Source organism: Pelophylax lessonae (genome assembly GCF_965119305.1).
Source record: "Pelophylax lessonae genome assembly, chromosome: 4".
Lineage (NCBI taxonomy): Eukaryota > Metazoa > Chordata > Amphibia > Anura > Ranidae > Pelophylax > Pelophylax lessonae.
Window position 1 is genome coordinate 205,684,530 of NC_138771.1, and position 15,388 is coordinate 205,699,917.

Here is a 15,388-nt window from a genome sequence, read left to right on the forward strand (position 1 = left end):
GCAAGTAGTGATCAGCTCATAAAAAAAACAAATGAATATCTCCATAGTGTAGTATATAGAACAGGGATCTGCAAACTGTGGCCCTCCAGATGTTTCAGAACTACAAGTACCATGATGCACAGCAAGAATCTGACAGCCACAAGCAAGACACCTAGATGCAGAGGCATGATGTGGCTTGTAGTTTTGCAACAGCTGGAGGGCCACAGTTTGCATATCCCTGATATAGAATAATAATTTATTAAAAAAGATAGATCACTTACAGAGTTGTGCACAAATGCAGGTGTAGTTTTCCCAAATAGGACCAAGGGGTCCCCGTATCAAACAGCGTGTCAAACACCGAACTTCCAGTCTCGGCCGCAGATCAGAAGCGACGTCACCATGCTCCTATTGATGTGTTGCCTCACAAAGCACGTGACTTTATCAAAGGTTTGGATTATTTGGAGTGCTGCTTTTTTTTTCTTCAAAATATGTGGCCTCTGCTGTTCTAAATTAAATTGTTTATATTGACTTGGAGTTTATTGAGCTGCCTAGAAAGGAGCAGAAGAGGGACAGTTTTAAAGAATTAAAGTATATGAGGTAGAAAGATCATTTTTGTTAAAGCTATCTGTCCAGCCCAGGAGGCAGTGGTGTGCTGTTAATTTTGTGAAAATTATATCGTATATAAAAATATCGTAATAACGCATGGTATATCGGTATTAATAATTAAAGTGTCAAAGATATCCGATTTATTTCATATTGTATTATTTGGGGATGAACAATAAAGTTTCTTTTGTAAACAGGAAGTAATGCCGATATACCATGCGTTATTACGATATTTTTTCAGTTATATTAGTTATACATATCAATAAATTTCATCACAAATGCGCAGCAGAGTATTTAGCAGTTTAAATTATTTAGTATTAAGCTGGATTAACTGGAAATATTAAATGTGCACCGGATATGATGTCCGCTTTCGCTTGATATAAATAGGAGGTCGCCTACCGGATATGATGTCTTTGAAAACGCCCAATAGGCGGGCGAAACGCGTTGACGCACTTCCGGTACAGCTGGAACGCATCGTCTCATCCGGTCTACTTCCGGGATTGTCAGTGGAGCGCACGCTATCAGCGGCATCCGCTAATATCTGTTCCGATATACTGCGCCATTATTAACTTCTTTTTGTGAGTATTTCTTTTTACTGCATTGGGGCAATAAACCAATATTAGCATACTACACTATTTGTGGTCCTTTTGTTTTTCCATTTGGGGTCCTCGGAGGTGCTTTTGGATCGGTTCCATAGGAGATATCCCGATTTCGAGTTATCCCCAGCAAGAGCCTGAGTGCAATATTCTGATGGATCTAACAAGCAATTGAGTTTATTCATTGTGGTGAGCAGGGAACCAAGAGGGTTTATCAGTCACCTCGAGCACCGTTTTGGATAGATCATCTGCACCTGAGCACTGTCTTTGGATTTTATCACTTTTAAAGGACTCATTGATTATATTTATATATATTTATGGGTTATTATACTGCAATATTATGGCTATTATACTGCAGTACCTGCTACAGTGTGGTGTGCTTCAAGTACCTTATAAATGTAAGTGCAATATATTTATTTTAATAAAGACATTTTACCAAACAATATTGGCACTATGGATAGTGATATGGATAGGATATGTGAGCCATCCCTGAGGGACTCGAGCACTCCGTTACCAACAAAGGAGAGGCAAGCCAGCAATCAAAGTACTTGGATTGTACACAAGGCTACAATTGACCACGCTTAATTGCAAGGTCACAGGCAATAATGTGAGGCACCCACCTGAGGGGGGGAATCAAAAAAAACTGAGGTGACTTTGAGCCTGTTCACTATCAGGATACCCCTAGGCACTGGTTATTGGGACTCACTTTCCCATATAGGAGCACCGCTTTGGACACTTTATTCACTCAATATGGACATATCGCATGTGGAATTGGATATTTATTAATTGTGTTTATTGTATTAATAGCATATTTTTTGCACTATTGATATATTTTTCTCACATCACAGGATAAATAGTTTTAAAAATTCTTCTTTGATCTCGACTTGGGGAGATACAACCAATATTCTAAAAATAGTTGATGAGCACGTTAGTCACACATTTACCACAATACATAATATTATTGTTTTCATTGAATTTAATTACTCAAGTGGTATACAATTTTTAATACTATAGAAGTTACACAGATTTGCGCAGCACAACAGTGCTAGAAGCATTTCAAGTCTACACAACCATAGATTGCTTGCAGTCTTTCTCTATTTTATTAGTATTCAATTTTATGGGTGGTATTACCTACTTGTATTCTGGAGATACACTATATTACCAAAAGTATTGGAACACCTGCCTTTACACACACGTGAACTTTAATGGCATCCAGGTCTTATTACATAGGGTTCAATAATTATTTCGCCCACCTTTTGCAGCTATAGTAGCTTTACCTCCTCTAGGAAGGCTATCCTCAAGGTTTCAGAGTGTGTCTATGGGAATGTTTGACCATTCTTCCAGAAGTGCATTTGTGAGATCAGGCACTGATGTGAACCAATAGACCTAGCTCGCAGTCTCTGCTCTAATTCATCCTGAAGCTGTTCTGTGAGGTCAGGCCAGTCAAGTTCTTCACCCCAAACTCGCTTATCCATATGTTTATGTACCTTGCTTTGTGCACTGGTCCAAATCATTTGGTGGAGGGCTGATTTTGATGTGGGGTTGTTTTTCAGGGGTTGGGCGTGGCCCCTTAGTTCCAGTGAAGGGAACTCTTAAGGCGTCAGCATACCAAGACATTTTGGACAATTTCATGCTCCCAACTTTGTGGGAACAGTTTGGTCATGGCCCCTTTCCTGTTCCAATATGACTGTGCACCAGTGCTCAAAGCAATGTCCACAAAGACATGGATGAGCAAGTTTGGGGTGGAGGAACTTTACTAACCTGCAAAGAGTCTTAACCTTAACCCGATATAACACTTTTGGGATGAATTCGAGTGGAGACCACGAGCCAGGCCTTCTCATCCACATCAGTGCCTGACCTCAGAAATGCACTACTGGAAGAATGGTCAAACATTCCTATAGACACACTCCTAAATCTGGTGGACAACCTTACTAGAAGAGTTAAAGCTATTATAGCTGCAAAGGGTGGGCCACCCCAATATTGAACCCTACAGACTAAGACTGGGATGCCATTAAAGTTCATGTGCGCGTACACTATATTACCAACACTTTTGGTAATATAGTGTACGTGAATTGTCACAAATAGCTTGTGCTAAGGGTTCCATTATAGGTGTGAATATTAGGGTCTATAATAAACACCTTTGTCTTGTTCCATTTGTTATATCGAAAGGGTCAAATTTCTTTGCTGAGGTTTATACTCTTGCCCTATGATGGGAGTATAAACTAAGAATAATGACTGTTCCGGACAATCCAAATTTATCCATTACAGCTTTAGGAAAGTACCAGTGAACGCAACTGAAGGCCTTCTCTGCATCCAAAGATGGGAGCAGAGAAGGCGTTTGATGGCCCATTGTAGGAGATAGATGAATCGTCTTGTCTGGCCCGATGCTTGTCTGCCAGCTACAAAGCCAATTTGATCTATATGTACTAATTGGGGAATAAGGGGAGATATTCACGTAGCTAAGAGTTTGGCAAATCATTTAGTACCAGTATAAGAGGAAAATGGGCCGAAAAGTAGCAGGGGTATCAGATGGATTGCCCTGGTTTGGGTTGGTCACCACAAGGACTTCCAAGGATTCACTGGGTATGGTACCTGTGTTGGCTGTGTGTTTGCATGCATCACATAGGTATGGGGAAAGCAAATGTACATTGCCAAATCCATCTGGGCCAGGAGCTTTATGTAGAAGAAGGGAGAATATTGCTTTTTGAAGCTCTGGTATTGTTAACGGGAAAGAAAGTTGAGCCAGGCATTCGGGTGTAAGGGTTGTGAAAAGTTTTGGGTATGTATAAATTGCGGAGATGGACAGTTGCCTGTAGACATGAGGTTATATCATTTAGAGTAGAAGGAGGCAAAATGATTAGCGATTTCCTTCAGATTAGTGAGTTTTTTGCCTGAATCATTCATTTGGTAGGGGATTCCTGTCTGTGCCAATTTTTGTTTATGTTGTTTGTTGTTCTGGTTTGTTATTCTGTGGGTACCAGGTAAGTCTCAACCATTTAAGATAATAATCAAAGTTACTGCATATAATTTCTCTTAATTCTAGCCTAGTTTCATTCAGGTCTAAAGCAGTTTGGGGGAAGGGAGATTTTTGTTTAAGGTGTTCGAGGGTCTTTATTTAGTGTAGCAGCTGGTTAATTTTAGCGTTCTGCAGGTTTTTCTCCTGAGCTCCAATTTTAACCCCTTCACGCCGATGTAGCACAAATTTGCGGCCTTCTGCTTCAAAGTGATGTACCGGGGTGATGCCTAGAGGGAAGGGTCAGCTTTCTTGTAATAACAACCGATGCGGCTAATCAGCCGCTCGGGTGTTAATACAAGCAGCTGGAGGGGACTCTCCCCCTTCTGCTGCTTTTCGCGGCTCACCGAGAGGCCTGAGCGACCAGTTGGCTGGAGACATGAACAAAGCCGGAAATGTGCTTTGATCGGGTCTCAGATCTAGTAACCCAGAAGTGATGTCATAATATCACTTCCGGTTAATTAGACCCTTAAATTTGCCAGATTTTTAAAAAATGTCAGTATGCAAAATAGCCAAACTTGTCGTATTTTATGCTTTTAAGTGCAAAGGAGAGTCTGATAGAAAAAAAAAAAAAAAGAATCTGTCACAAGGGCTGTTTACATTCTTTGTTACAACAATAAAAGTGATAAACATTTTAAAAAAGTGTGAAAAAATAAAATAAAATGAAGCGCCCCATTCCTTTAGAAGTTAACGCATACATAAGTCGCGCCTGCAAATGTAAACAGTGTTTAAAGCACTCATGCGTGGTATTGCCACGATCGTTGTAAGAGCAATAATTCTAACACTAGACCTCCTCTGTAACTCTAAACTGGTAACCATTAAAAATGTTTAAAACATTGCCAATGGAGATTTTGAAGTACCGTAGTTTGTCGCCATTCCAGGAGTGTGCGCAATTTTAAAGCTTGACATGTTGCATATCTATTTTTTCAATGTAATATTATCTTTCATGTTTACAAAAAATTGGGCTAACTTTACTGTTTTTTTGTTTTTTTTCATGAAAGTGTATGTTTTTTCAAAAAAAAAGTGTGTTTAAAGGACTGCTGCGCGAATACATTGTGACATAAAATATTGCAACACCATTTTATTCTCTATGGTCTCTTCTAAAAAAAATATATATGATGTTTGAGCAGAGGAGCATTTTGTAATGGGTTTAGTCATCTCTAGGGTTGGATCTATTCTATCGTTAAAATTCCCATAGATCACTAGATGTGTTTGCCAGTAGTGACTAAGGCATTTTATAATGGTATTGTAGAAACACTTTTGATAAGTATTGGGGGAAAAAGATTCACAATTGTAATCGGTCAATCATAAACAGTAACAGAAAGAATTATATAATGGGAATGCGTTTTTTTTTCGACATATTTGGGGTGCAAAGCAAGTGATGCTTTAATAGCCATCATGGCTCCCACTTTCTTCTTGGGGGCATTGGCAAAGAAATAGTGGGTGAAGTGATGATGGGAGCACTTGGGGAACGTTGCGTGTAGTGAAATGCATTTCTTAAACACACAGAATATGTGTGTGTAGGGAGAGTGCTTCTCTCCATAGCATGTTGCACTTAAAAGGAATGTTGAGACAGTTGGCATTTATTGAAGTAATATTTAGAGGCCATGGTGGGTAAAATAATTTTGCTTAAAGACATATATTATGAATATACCTGCTTATAGTACACCTCTCTATGGGACAGAGTAACACTTACGGCACAGCAAAATACATTCCTTCAATAGTAGAGCAGCTGTATGAGACAAGAAAAAAACAAATAACAGTAGGTGCGCATAGCACCCTGTACATGTCAGGGGTGGTAAATATGAAATGCCAGAGAGTAGAGAACATGCATTTTTTGGGCCATTATTTACCTCTTAGTGAATAGACCCCAAAGTCTGCTTCCAGAAACAAACCGTAGTGTTGCAGCACCTTCGAGGCAGAGCACTAGGGTAAAGTAGAATGTTGCAAGGCCTGGCGAAAGATAATGGCAGAAAGATTTAGTATTGTGGATTAGCAGCACTTGCTGTGGACCGTAGCTCAGCAAGCCTCCATTTTTTTGGTGGGCTGACAGTCTATGAATGAGTTGTATGGGCTCATCATGGCAGCTAGTTTTCCACTCTACTGCAAGAAAGTCTGCAACACCTGGGAGTAAATCCTTGAAGTCGGAGACAGCTTCTGAAAGAGCATCTTTGATGTCAGCAACACTAGAATGTAAGTCCGACGTGCGTGGCATCTGCAGAATCAGATTTAGGATTGTGGCATCTGTCTCTCTGAGTCTTGCTTCTCACTGCCAAGCCCTGAGAAGTGTGGGTAGTCAGGAAAGGAGAAAAAGAGAGTGTCAGGGACATGGCGTCTGCCATCTCTGTTGGTTAGGTCTTAAATATTTTGGGGAGACTGTGCCCCAGTTGTGAATGTGAGGTCTTAGAGTATTATTAGGTCAGCCAATTTTGCCCATTCTTGAATATGAAGCAGAAACGTCCATTCCAAGCCATGCTATGCGCCCCCCCCCCCCAAAAAAAAAAAAAAAAAACCTACACACACACACTTTAAACTGGGGGCTCCTTGTCAGCACAGGGCAGTTTATTTAAAAGGTGAACTTGGTCTTTAACTTTTTCTGTTTTTTGCTTGGCATTATGTAACATTTTAAGGTGAATTGTTATGCTGAATTCTCAACTGTGTTCATAATTTCTGCAGCTAATGTCTGATTCACTGTTTTTACTACTTGCACCTCTGCAGGATAACTACACCTTTGCACAGCCAGGAATTCAGAAGAAAGTGAAAATGCTGGAGGAGCTGGTTAGCCGTATTGATGGTAAGTTGTTTGAAACTGCTTCAGCTGCCACAATATAGAGTTAAACCACAGCAAAAGGATATCCTATCAGTACAATTATTTGCCATGCCAGTCCACCTCAGTATGTCTGGTATAGGATGTCATCCTCAATCAGCATGGGACAAAATCCTGTTTGAAAGATTTCTACTATGCATTATTTAAGGTCAAGATACCAGAACATGAGCTTCTTCCATTTCTTTTTTGTATTAGGCCTACATAATAAAAATTCAATGACAATCTCCTTGCGGCACAGCAGTGGCCCGTCACAAAAACAAAACCCCAACATCCATTTTACAGAATGATCTGTGATTGTACAAATGTGGAAGTACTTAGGTTCTTCTTTATGGGATTCTAGATTTTGTCCTTTTTTTTTTTTTTTCCTTAGCTTTAATCCATAAATTTAACACTTTTTTCAGTGCAAAGTTAAAGCCAACTCTTGAACAGCAATGCTTCTTTGAAAATCAATTATTATTTTTCTTGCCAACCTGTTAGTGCTTATATCTTTATCCCTTTTGAAGTATGGCTGATGTACCCTGAGGTGTCAGACCTTTATTTCTAGGCTCAAAATTATTCCCTAGAGCGTTTCATCTTTGTCTCTTGAAAAAAAAAAAAAAGCTGACCTGCAAAACTCTTGACCACCTCAATACTTGGCATTCACCCCCTTCCTGCCCAGACCGATTTTAAGCTTTAGGTGCTCTCGCACCTTGAATGACAATTAATCAGTCATGCTGCACTGTACCCAAATGGAATTTGTATAACTTTGTTCACACAAACAGAGCTTTATTTTGGTGGAATGTATTCACCACTGGGTTTTATTTTTTATTTTTTTTTATATAAGCGAAAAAATAGTGAAAATTTTGAAAAATAAAAACATTTTATCCTTTCTGTTCCAAAAGAAATCCAATAAAATCTAATTTCATCATTCATTTAGGCCAGAATGTATTCTGCTAACCTGATAAGTGTATGATAGGTTTGTGTGAAAGTAATCGAGTCTACAAGCTAGGCTATGTATCATTGAAAATTGATTAATCCATTGTTCAATCTAATTTCTCGAGGCTCTAAAATGTCGGTACAAATACCCCCAAATGACCAATTTTTGTAAATGACAGTCCACTGTGTTTAGTAAGAGGTATAGTGAGTTTTTTTAAGTTGTATTTTTTTTTATCCTCAATAGTTTGGGTAATGACATTTTTTTCCCCCCACAAAATTGTCATATTAACAAGTTATTTCTTACACATGGCATAGATAAACTTGCAATTAAACCCCAAAATACAGAGGCCCAACATCCAAGTAGCGCCGTCAGCCGTGCTAAAGGCAAAAAACGACACATTTAATTTCCTGAGTACATATCATATTTCTGAATGCCCTGGAGCACCAGGACAATAGAATTACCCACAAAATGACCCCATTTTGGAAAGAAAACACCCCAATGTATATTCTATGAGGCATAATGAGTCTTTTGAACATATCATTTTTTTCCCACAAGCTTTTGAAATATGTGGAAAGGAAACGAAAATGTATTTTTTTGCACAAAGTTGTAAATTTATAAGATATTTCTAACACATAGCATGTACACAGCAAAAATTACACTCTAAAATACATTCTGCTACTCCTCCTGGGTATGGCGATACCACATGTTTGAGACTTTTCCACAGCCTGGCCACATACAGAGGCCCAACATCCAAGTAGCACCGTCAGACTTTTTAAAGGCATAAATTACACATTTCATTTCCTGAGTACCTATCACATTTTGGAGGCCCTGTGACAGATGTTGATCACTGGGGTGTGGCAGATGCTGACTGGGACAGATGTGGCAGATGATCATAGACAGATGTGTGCCAGTTGATATTGTACAGGTATGGCAGATGATATTGGACAGATGTGGCAGATGATTACAGACAGTTGTGGCAGATGATTACAGACAGGTGTGGCAGATGATGTGCACCAGATGATCACGGACAGATGTGGCAGATTATTTCAGACAGGTGTGGCAGATGATTTCAAACAGGTGTGGCAGATCAGAGACAGATGTGGCAAATGATCATAGACAGATGATCACGGACAGATGTGCCAGATGATCACAGACAGATGTGGCAGATGTTCACTGTAACAGATTATTTTACTGGGACAGATGTGTGACAGGTGTTTGCACTGTGTTGGGGACACTGTTTTGGGGACACTAGCTGGGTGATCAGTGAGTAAAAGCAGTAAAACAGCTCAATACTCACTGATCCCAGACTGGCAGCACAGATCCGCTCTCCTCCTCACTGTGTGAGGAAAAGCAGAGCTGATTGTCGTTAAAATGGCTGTGTTGACATTATATAATGGCTGTGATTGGAAACAGCCGTCATGTGATCAGGAGGGCCAATCACAGAGTCCTCCTGCTGAGCAGTGTTGCGCTATGTCCTCGGGACACAGGCACACCGAGATCGCGCAGCTGCACATGTACGATTTCCTCCTTCTGAGGGACGTTCAGGAACGTCCACTCAGGAGGAAGCTCCCACCCGGTTGTTTATATGCATTGACCGGATAGGAGAAGGTTAAAGAGTAAGTAAAGTGAACTTTTCGGACTTTAGCCCAATCATCCATTGCAGCTGTTTTGTAAACAGGAATGATAACTCAGTTTACATTGTTCTGCTAGCTCAGGGCCAGCACAGTTTTCTTTCTTTTTTTTTTTTTTAAACTATTAGAGCCCCCACTAAAATTAGTTCAATGCACAAGGAGATGATGAGAGAGTCCAAAGGGTGTCCCGAGGTTATAGGTGGTTGTAGGAATGGATCATATCTGCAGGATAGAGAGACTGCAGGAACATAATGTGTACATCCTTGATAAAAAAAAAAGGAAATTGGAATATGATTTTAACCTTTAAATACAGTAAATTGAAGGCATGAATAAGGGTTGGAAGGGCAGTAGTTTCAGTATGAAGCTAAGATTAAGAACACTGGGGCATGGCCACAAACTTTCAGGAGGAAAGTTTATAATTAACCTTAAGCTGGCCATACACTGATCGAAAATTTGGTTTCAGCAGGGACTAGGCAAATTTAAATTAGTGTGTGGCTGTAACTGCTTAACAGAAGTCGATCTGTTGAAGAGACATGTTGCTCTATCTGAATACACTGTTCTCGTCCTCAGGTTATTTCCTTAATCCACCTTGTTTTTTTCTTTCAGCCCACTGGCTGAACAAAAAGAACTGTGCATGGCCAGCTTTAGGAAGCTTAATTTTACGGAAGGAGTGGTAGACACTTGGAAAAACTAGTCAATCTGCAGTAGATGATTTTAAGCATGCTTGGGATAAAGATAAATCTATACTTCATCAATAAAGTAGGGACAAAAAGACAGATTTGAAGGACCACTTGGTTTGAAGGACCACTTGCCGTCATTCTTCTTTGATTCTAAGCCATGAATACCTGTCTCTGTAGCTAACTGCATGTGGAAGGGAAGGCCATAGGCCATGGTACTCTTTGGCATGTTTTAGTGCATATATCCGATATCCAAAGCTGGTTGAGAGCACTTAGGTGCATAGATCTCATACACACTAAATACCGTAAACTTTGGGGGGGTGTGGCGACCGCCAACTAAGATGGCTGCTTAGTCTGTGTGCTCCGGCGTGTGCCCCGCTCTATCTGTCTCTACAGCCATCCACTGTGACGGTACAGGCTCCTTACTTACCGACTCCAGTGTGGGAACAACCCCGGCATCAGATCGCCATGACACGGAGGAAAACGGAGACGCCGGCTGCACGCAAATTGTCCGAGTTCTTCCAGCCAGCTGCCGCCGGACCTCTACAAAATGGCGCTTGAGCCCTGCCTCTTCCACAGCGCGTTCGTCCTCTAGAGGCGGCGCACACAGATGCCGTGTCATCACCAGCGACTCCCGGGCTTTCAGTACAGGACAACCCGATGCGTCCCAACCGTTAGGCAGACTCCTCGCCATCCACACCCTCAACTTAGAGCCCAGCAAAGTCGCGGCCGAGGTGGGAGGAGGCCCATCCATCCCTGGAGCATCCTCTCATGGAGGTGAGCAACGCTTCCTCAGATGGTACAAATAATGGGGCCTATATACCACCCCCTAATCCTTTTGCCTCCATCACCACAACTGGCCAGCCGGTGTCTGACACCACATTAAAGGACATGATGTTCATGCTCCACAATTCCATGCAAGAAAATGTCGCTGCTTCTATAGCATACTGCCACAAAGAGTTGCATGGGCTTGGCCACAGGGTTCACATCCTAGAAGACAAAATGGGGGAATTCACCACATCACATAATGCCCCGATTGATTCCCATACTGCGCAACAGAGCGATAACCACCGTATTCAAGCTAAGTTAGCGGACCTAGAGGATAGGTCCCGACGCAACAACCTTAAAATACGTGGTATCCCAGAATCTGTAATGCCGAACCAGCTACCATCCTTTGCCAGAGAACTGTTCCAGAAAGTGGTCCCTGAGCTCACCAACGCGGACTTAACGATCAACAGAATACATCGCATTCCTAAGCCGTCGTTCCTCCCGCAAGAAGTTCCTCGTGATGTCCTGCTCAGAGTGCACTTCTTTCAGGCAAAAGAAAAGATTCTTGAGACCTTCAGACGCAAGGATCGCATTCCAGAACAAGCTGCATCACTCCAAATCCTCCCTGATTATTCCCAATACACCCTACAGCAAAGACGCAACCTCAACTCTATCACAAAAGCTCTCCGTAACCACAAAATCATATATAAGTGGAAGTACCCGGCAAAACTCTGTGTGACTCATCAAGGTACCACATCTTACATCACCTCCATCGATCAAGGGATTCACATGCTCCGACAATGGGGAATTGTTCCTGAACCTCCGGAAAATCCACCTGCTTCCAATGCTCCACCGCCTCACCACGTCCAACCTGACTGGCACGTCGTGTCAAGACCGTCCAACCGCCACAAGTGATTAACTTCTACCATATCTTCAATGGGCACACCCGGCCCCACCGTCTTCAATGGGCACTTACCACCGTGCTCCTGACCCCCAACGCCTTTGCAATCTAGATTGCACACCTGGTCTTAATGGACCAAGTTTTTTTTACCCTTTCATTCCTTTTTTTTGTGTCTCCCCATGTACCCCCTCTTTTTACTTTTTTTTTTTTTACAGTTCTTGCTTCCGAATCCTGTTTTGGAATCCTCTGCTACTCACTACTACTGTCAACACCCGCCTTGCCACTCCAGAGATGGACACAGCCTTATCGTTGGTCTCCTGTTGTGGATTATGCTTCCTGCCGCTACTCACCTATGACTGATCACACCCCAGATACTTGTTTCCGCCTTGACGTTACCCCACTCATGCCGTTCCCACCCTTGCTCCCCCTTCCCTGGGACTGCTGACACTCCATATCGCCATGCTCTTCTGACACACCCTTTTTAATGTCATGATGCCCCTTCAGTTTCTTTCTTTGAATGTTAAGGGCCTCAATCACCCAGCCAAGCGCTACTCTATGTGGCAGGAGGACCTAACATCCAAATCTGATATCCTGGCTATACAGGAAACCCATTTTAAACAGGATTATACGCCGAAATGCTCCCATCCAGACTATCCACATATGTTTCTAGCTTCCTCTACCGAAAAGAAGAGAGGTGTTCTGGTGGCCTTCCGGGCTTCTGTGTCCTTCGCTTACTCTAGGGTGTTGCAGGACACGGAGGGCCGATATATTATCATTAACTGTACTCTAGACAACTGTCCTTACACTATTGTGAACGTATATGCCCCCAACACACACCAACTAAGGTTTTTACGTAAGCTGCGTTCAAAAATTGCTAAATTGAAGGTGGGGAAACTAATCGTAGGCAGTGATTTTAACTTGGTGGCGGACCACGTCATGGACTCCTCCTCTAGCAGGAAAACCGCACTACCGTCCCTAGCTACCCTTCTACACTCTGAGGGGCTCCATGACGTGGGGTGCTACCAACACGCGGAAGAGAGGGACTATTCCTATTTCTCTCCCTGCCACAACACATACACCAGAATCAATATGTTCCTGGTGGACTCGTCCACCCTGCCCCTAGTAGCAGATACTTCTATATCCCCTATCACATGGTCGGATCATGCAGCCATATACATGACCATCTCCACTAGCCCGGCTACTCCGTCCTCCTTCATATGGCGCTGTAATAATTCCATCCTTTCTGATTCAGACTCCCTCAAATATATACAAACACAATTGCGTGATTTCTTTGACGTGAATAACACCCCTGAGATCACCCCCACCACCCTGTGGAATACTCATAAGGCATTCGTCAGGGGAATTCTTATCCAATTGGGTTCTCGAAGAAAAAATACCAGGCTAAACTTCAAACTCTTATTGCAGAAATCCACTCCCTAGATGTTATTAACAAAACTGCTCCTTCTCCCGCCAATGTGTCTAAACTCACGTCTCTTAGATCAGATCTCCGCAGATTACTTGTCGAACACCACGATAAGCTGTTAGCTCGCCTTCGCTTAAAATATTACTCCTCCCATAACAAAACTGGCAAGTTTCTGGCCTCTAAACTGAAAGCCAGGAGAATCAAAACTAAAATAGAGTCCATTACCCATCCCCACAAATTAAATTAATTCATCCCCACAAAATTGCTGATGCATTTGCAGACTATTACAGCTCCCTCTATAACCTAGCTACAGACTTAGACACTCCGCAACCTAATGAAGCTGACATACAGGCATTCCTTAACCGCCTTAAAGCGGAGTTCCACCCAAAAGTGGAACTTCCGCTTTAGGGAGTCCTGACCCCCTGACATGCCACATTTGACATGTCATTTTTTGGGGGAGGGAGCGGGTACCTAGTTTTGACAGGTACCCGCTCCCACTTCCGCTCGGAGCGCCGCGACGCCCTGAACGGAAGATCTCCTCTCCCCCTCCCTCCCTGCAATCTTCTGGGACACGTCAGAGGTCCCAGAAGATTGCCGGCCAATCACGGCGCGCAGCGTGACTCGCGCATGCGCAGTGGGTACCCGGCTGTGAAGCCGCAAACTGTCACAGCCGGGTGCCCACAGCAGTGATGCCGGCGCCGAGGGAGAGGATCGAGGCTTCGGGCGGCCGCATCGCTGGACCGTTGGACAGGTGAGTAAATGGCTGGAACTCCGCTTTAACTTAGCTGCACTGTCCGAAGACTCCCTCTCCCTTCTGAATAAACCCTTTTCACCCCCCGAGTTAGCCAGAACACTGAAAACTCTCCCCCTGCACAAATCTCCTGGCCCGGACGGGCTAACAAATGAATATTATCATACCATGCAAGACATTTTAACGCCGCACATGTTGCTTCTGTTTTCTGAAGCCGTTACAACTGGTACTCTCCCATCTGAAATGCTCCAAGCCAACATTACCACTCTCCCTAAACCCGGGAAACCGCCATCCACTCCGGCCAACTTTCGTCCCATCTTGTTACTGAATAGTGATGTTAAGATCTTCGCCAAACTTATAGCCAATAGAGTGGCATCAATCCTTCCTACACATATAGGTGCGGATCAGATGGGTTTTGTAAAGGGTAGACAGGCTCCAGACGCTACCAGGAGAGTAGTTATCCTGATCCACCATGCCGAGCGCACTAAAACACCTTCTCTGCTCCTTTCTATTGATGCAAACAAGGCGTTTGACCGGGTTCACTGGGGCTATATGAAACTGGTCTTGCAAAAATTCGGCTTCTCTGGTCCGATTCTGGCCGCCATACTTACCCTTTACTCTTCCCCTTCGGCCAAAGTTTTGTCGGCGGGAGTACTCTCTAAATCTTTTTCCATAACCAACGGCACACGTCAGGGTTGTCCTCTCTCCCCTCTCATTTTCAACCTGCTGATTGAGCCCCTAGCGGCATCGTTTAGGCAAAGTCCCCTAATTTCCGGGTTTAAATTTCAACGTAAAAGCCACGTTATCACTCTATTCGCTGATGATGTGATTCTCAGCCTCACAAATCCTGTTGTTTCGCTCCCGGCAGCTCATGATATCTTACAGTCGTTCAGCAGGCTCTCGTATTATAAAGTACATTTCAGTAAGTCAGTCATCCTTAATATTGGGGTACATCCCACAACACGTACCCATTTACAAACCACCCTGCCGTACACTTGGTCAACGTCTCCCCTGCGCTACTTAGGCATTAATCTCACTTTCCCCACCGCCAATCTGATATCATCTAACTTGACTCCTCTTATGTCCTCCATTTCAGCGGACATAACCAAACTTAGAAACACTGAACTATCCTGGACAGGTAGAAATGCAGCTTTAAAAATGGTATGCCTGCCTAAAATACTTTACATCTTCCGCACCCTACCGGTGTACATTCCCGTCAAATATCTTAGATCCCTTACTGCTCTCCTTCGCACATTTATCTGGCAAAAGAAAAGAGCAAGATGCACTTATGCCCATATGATAC

At 42.8% G+C, this 15,388-nt stretch overlaps 1 protein-coding gene across 1 annotated transcript in view; it reads left to right on the forward strand.

Annotated features, from left to right (window-relative positions):
* TBC1D22A (TBC1 domain family member 22A) overlaps positions 1–15,388 on the forward strand; it is an 860,932-nt gene that overhangs the window by 455,885 nt on the left and 389,659 nt on the right. The window contains exon 10 of the mRNA XM_082254309.1: positions 6,910–6,985. Coding sequence (XP_082110435.1) covers positions 6,910–6,985 — 76 coding nt within the window. The remainder of the gene's footprint in view (positions 1–6,909; positions 6,986–15,388) is intronic.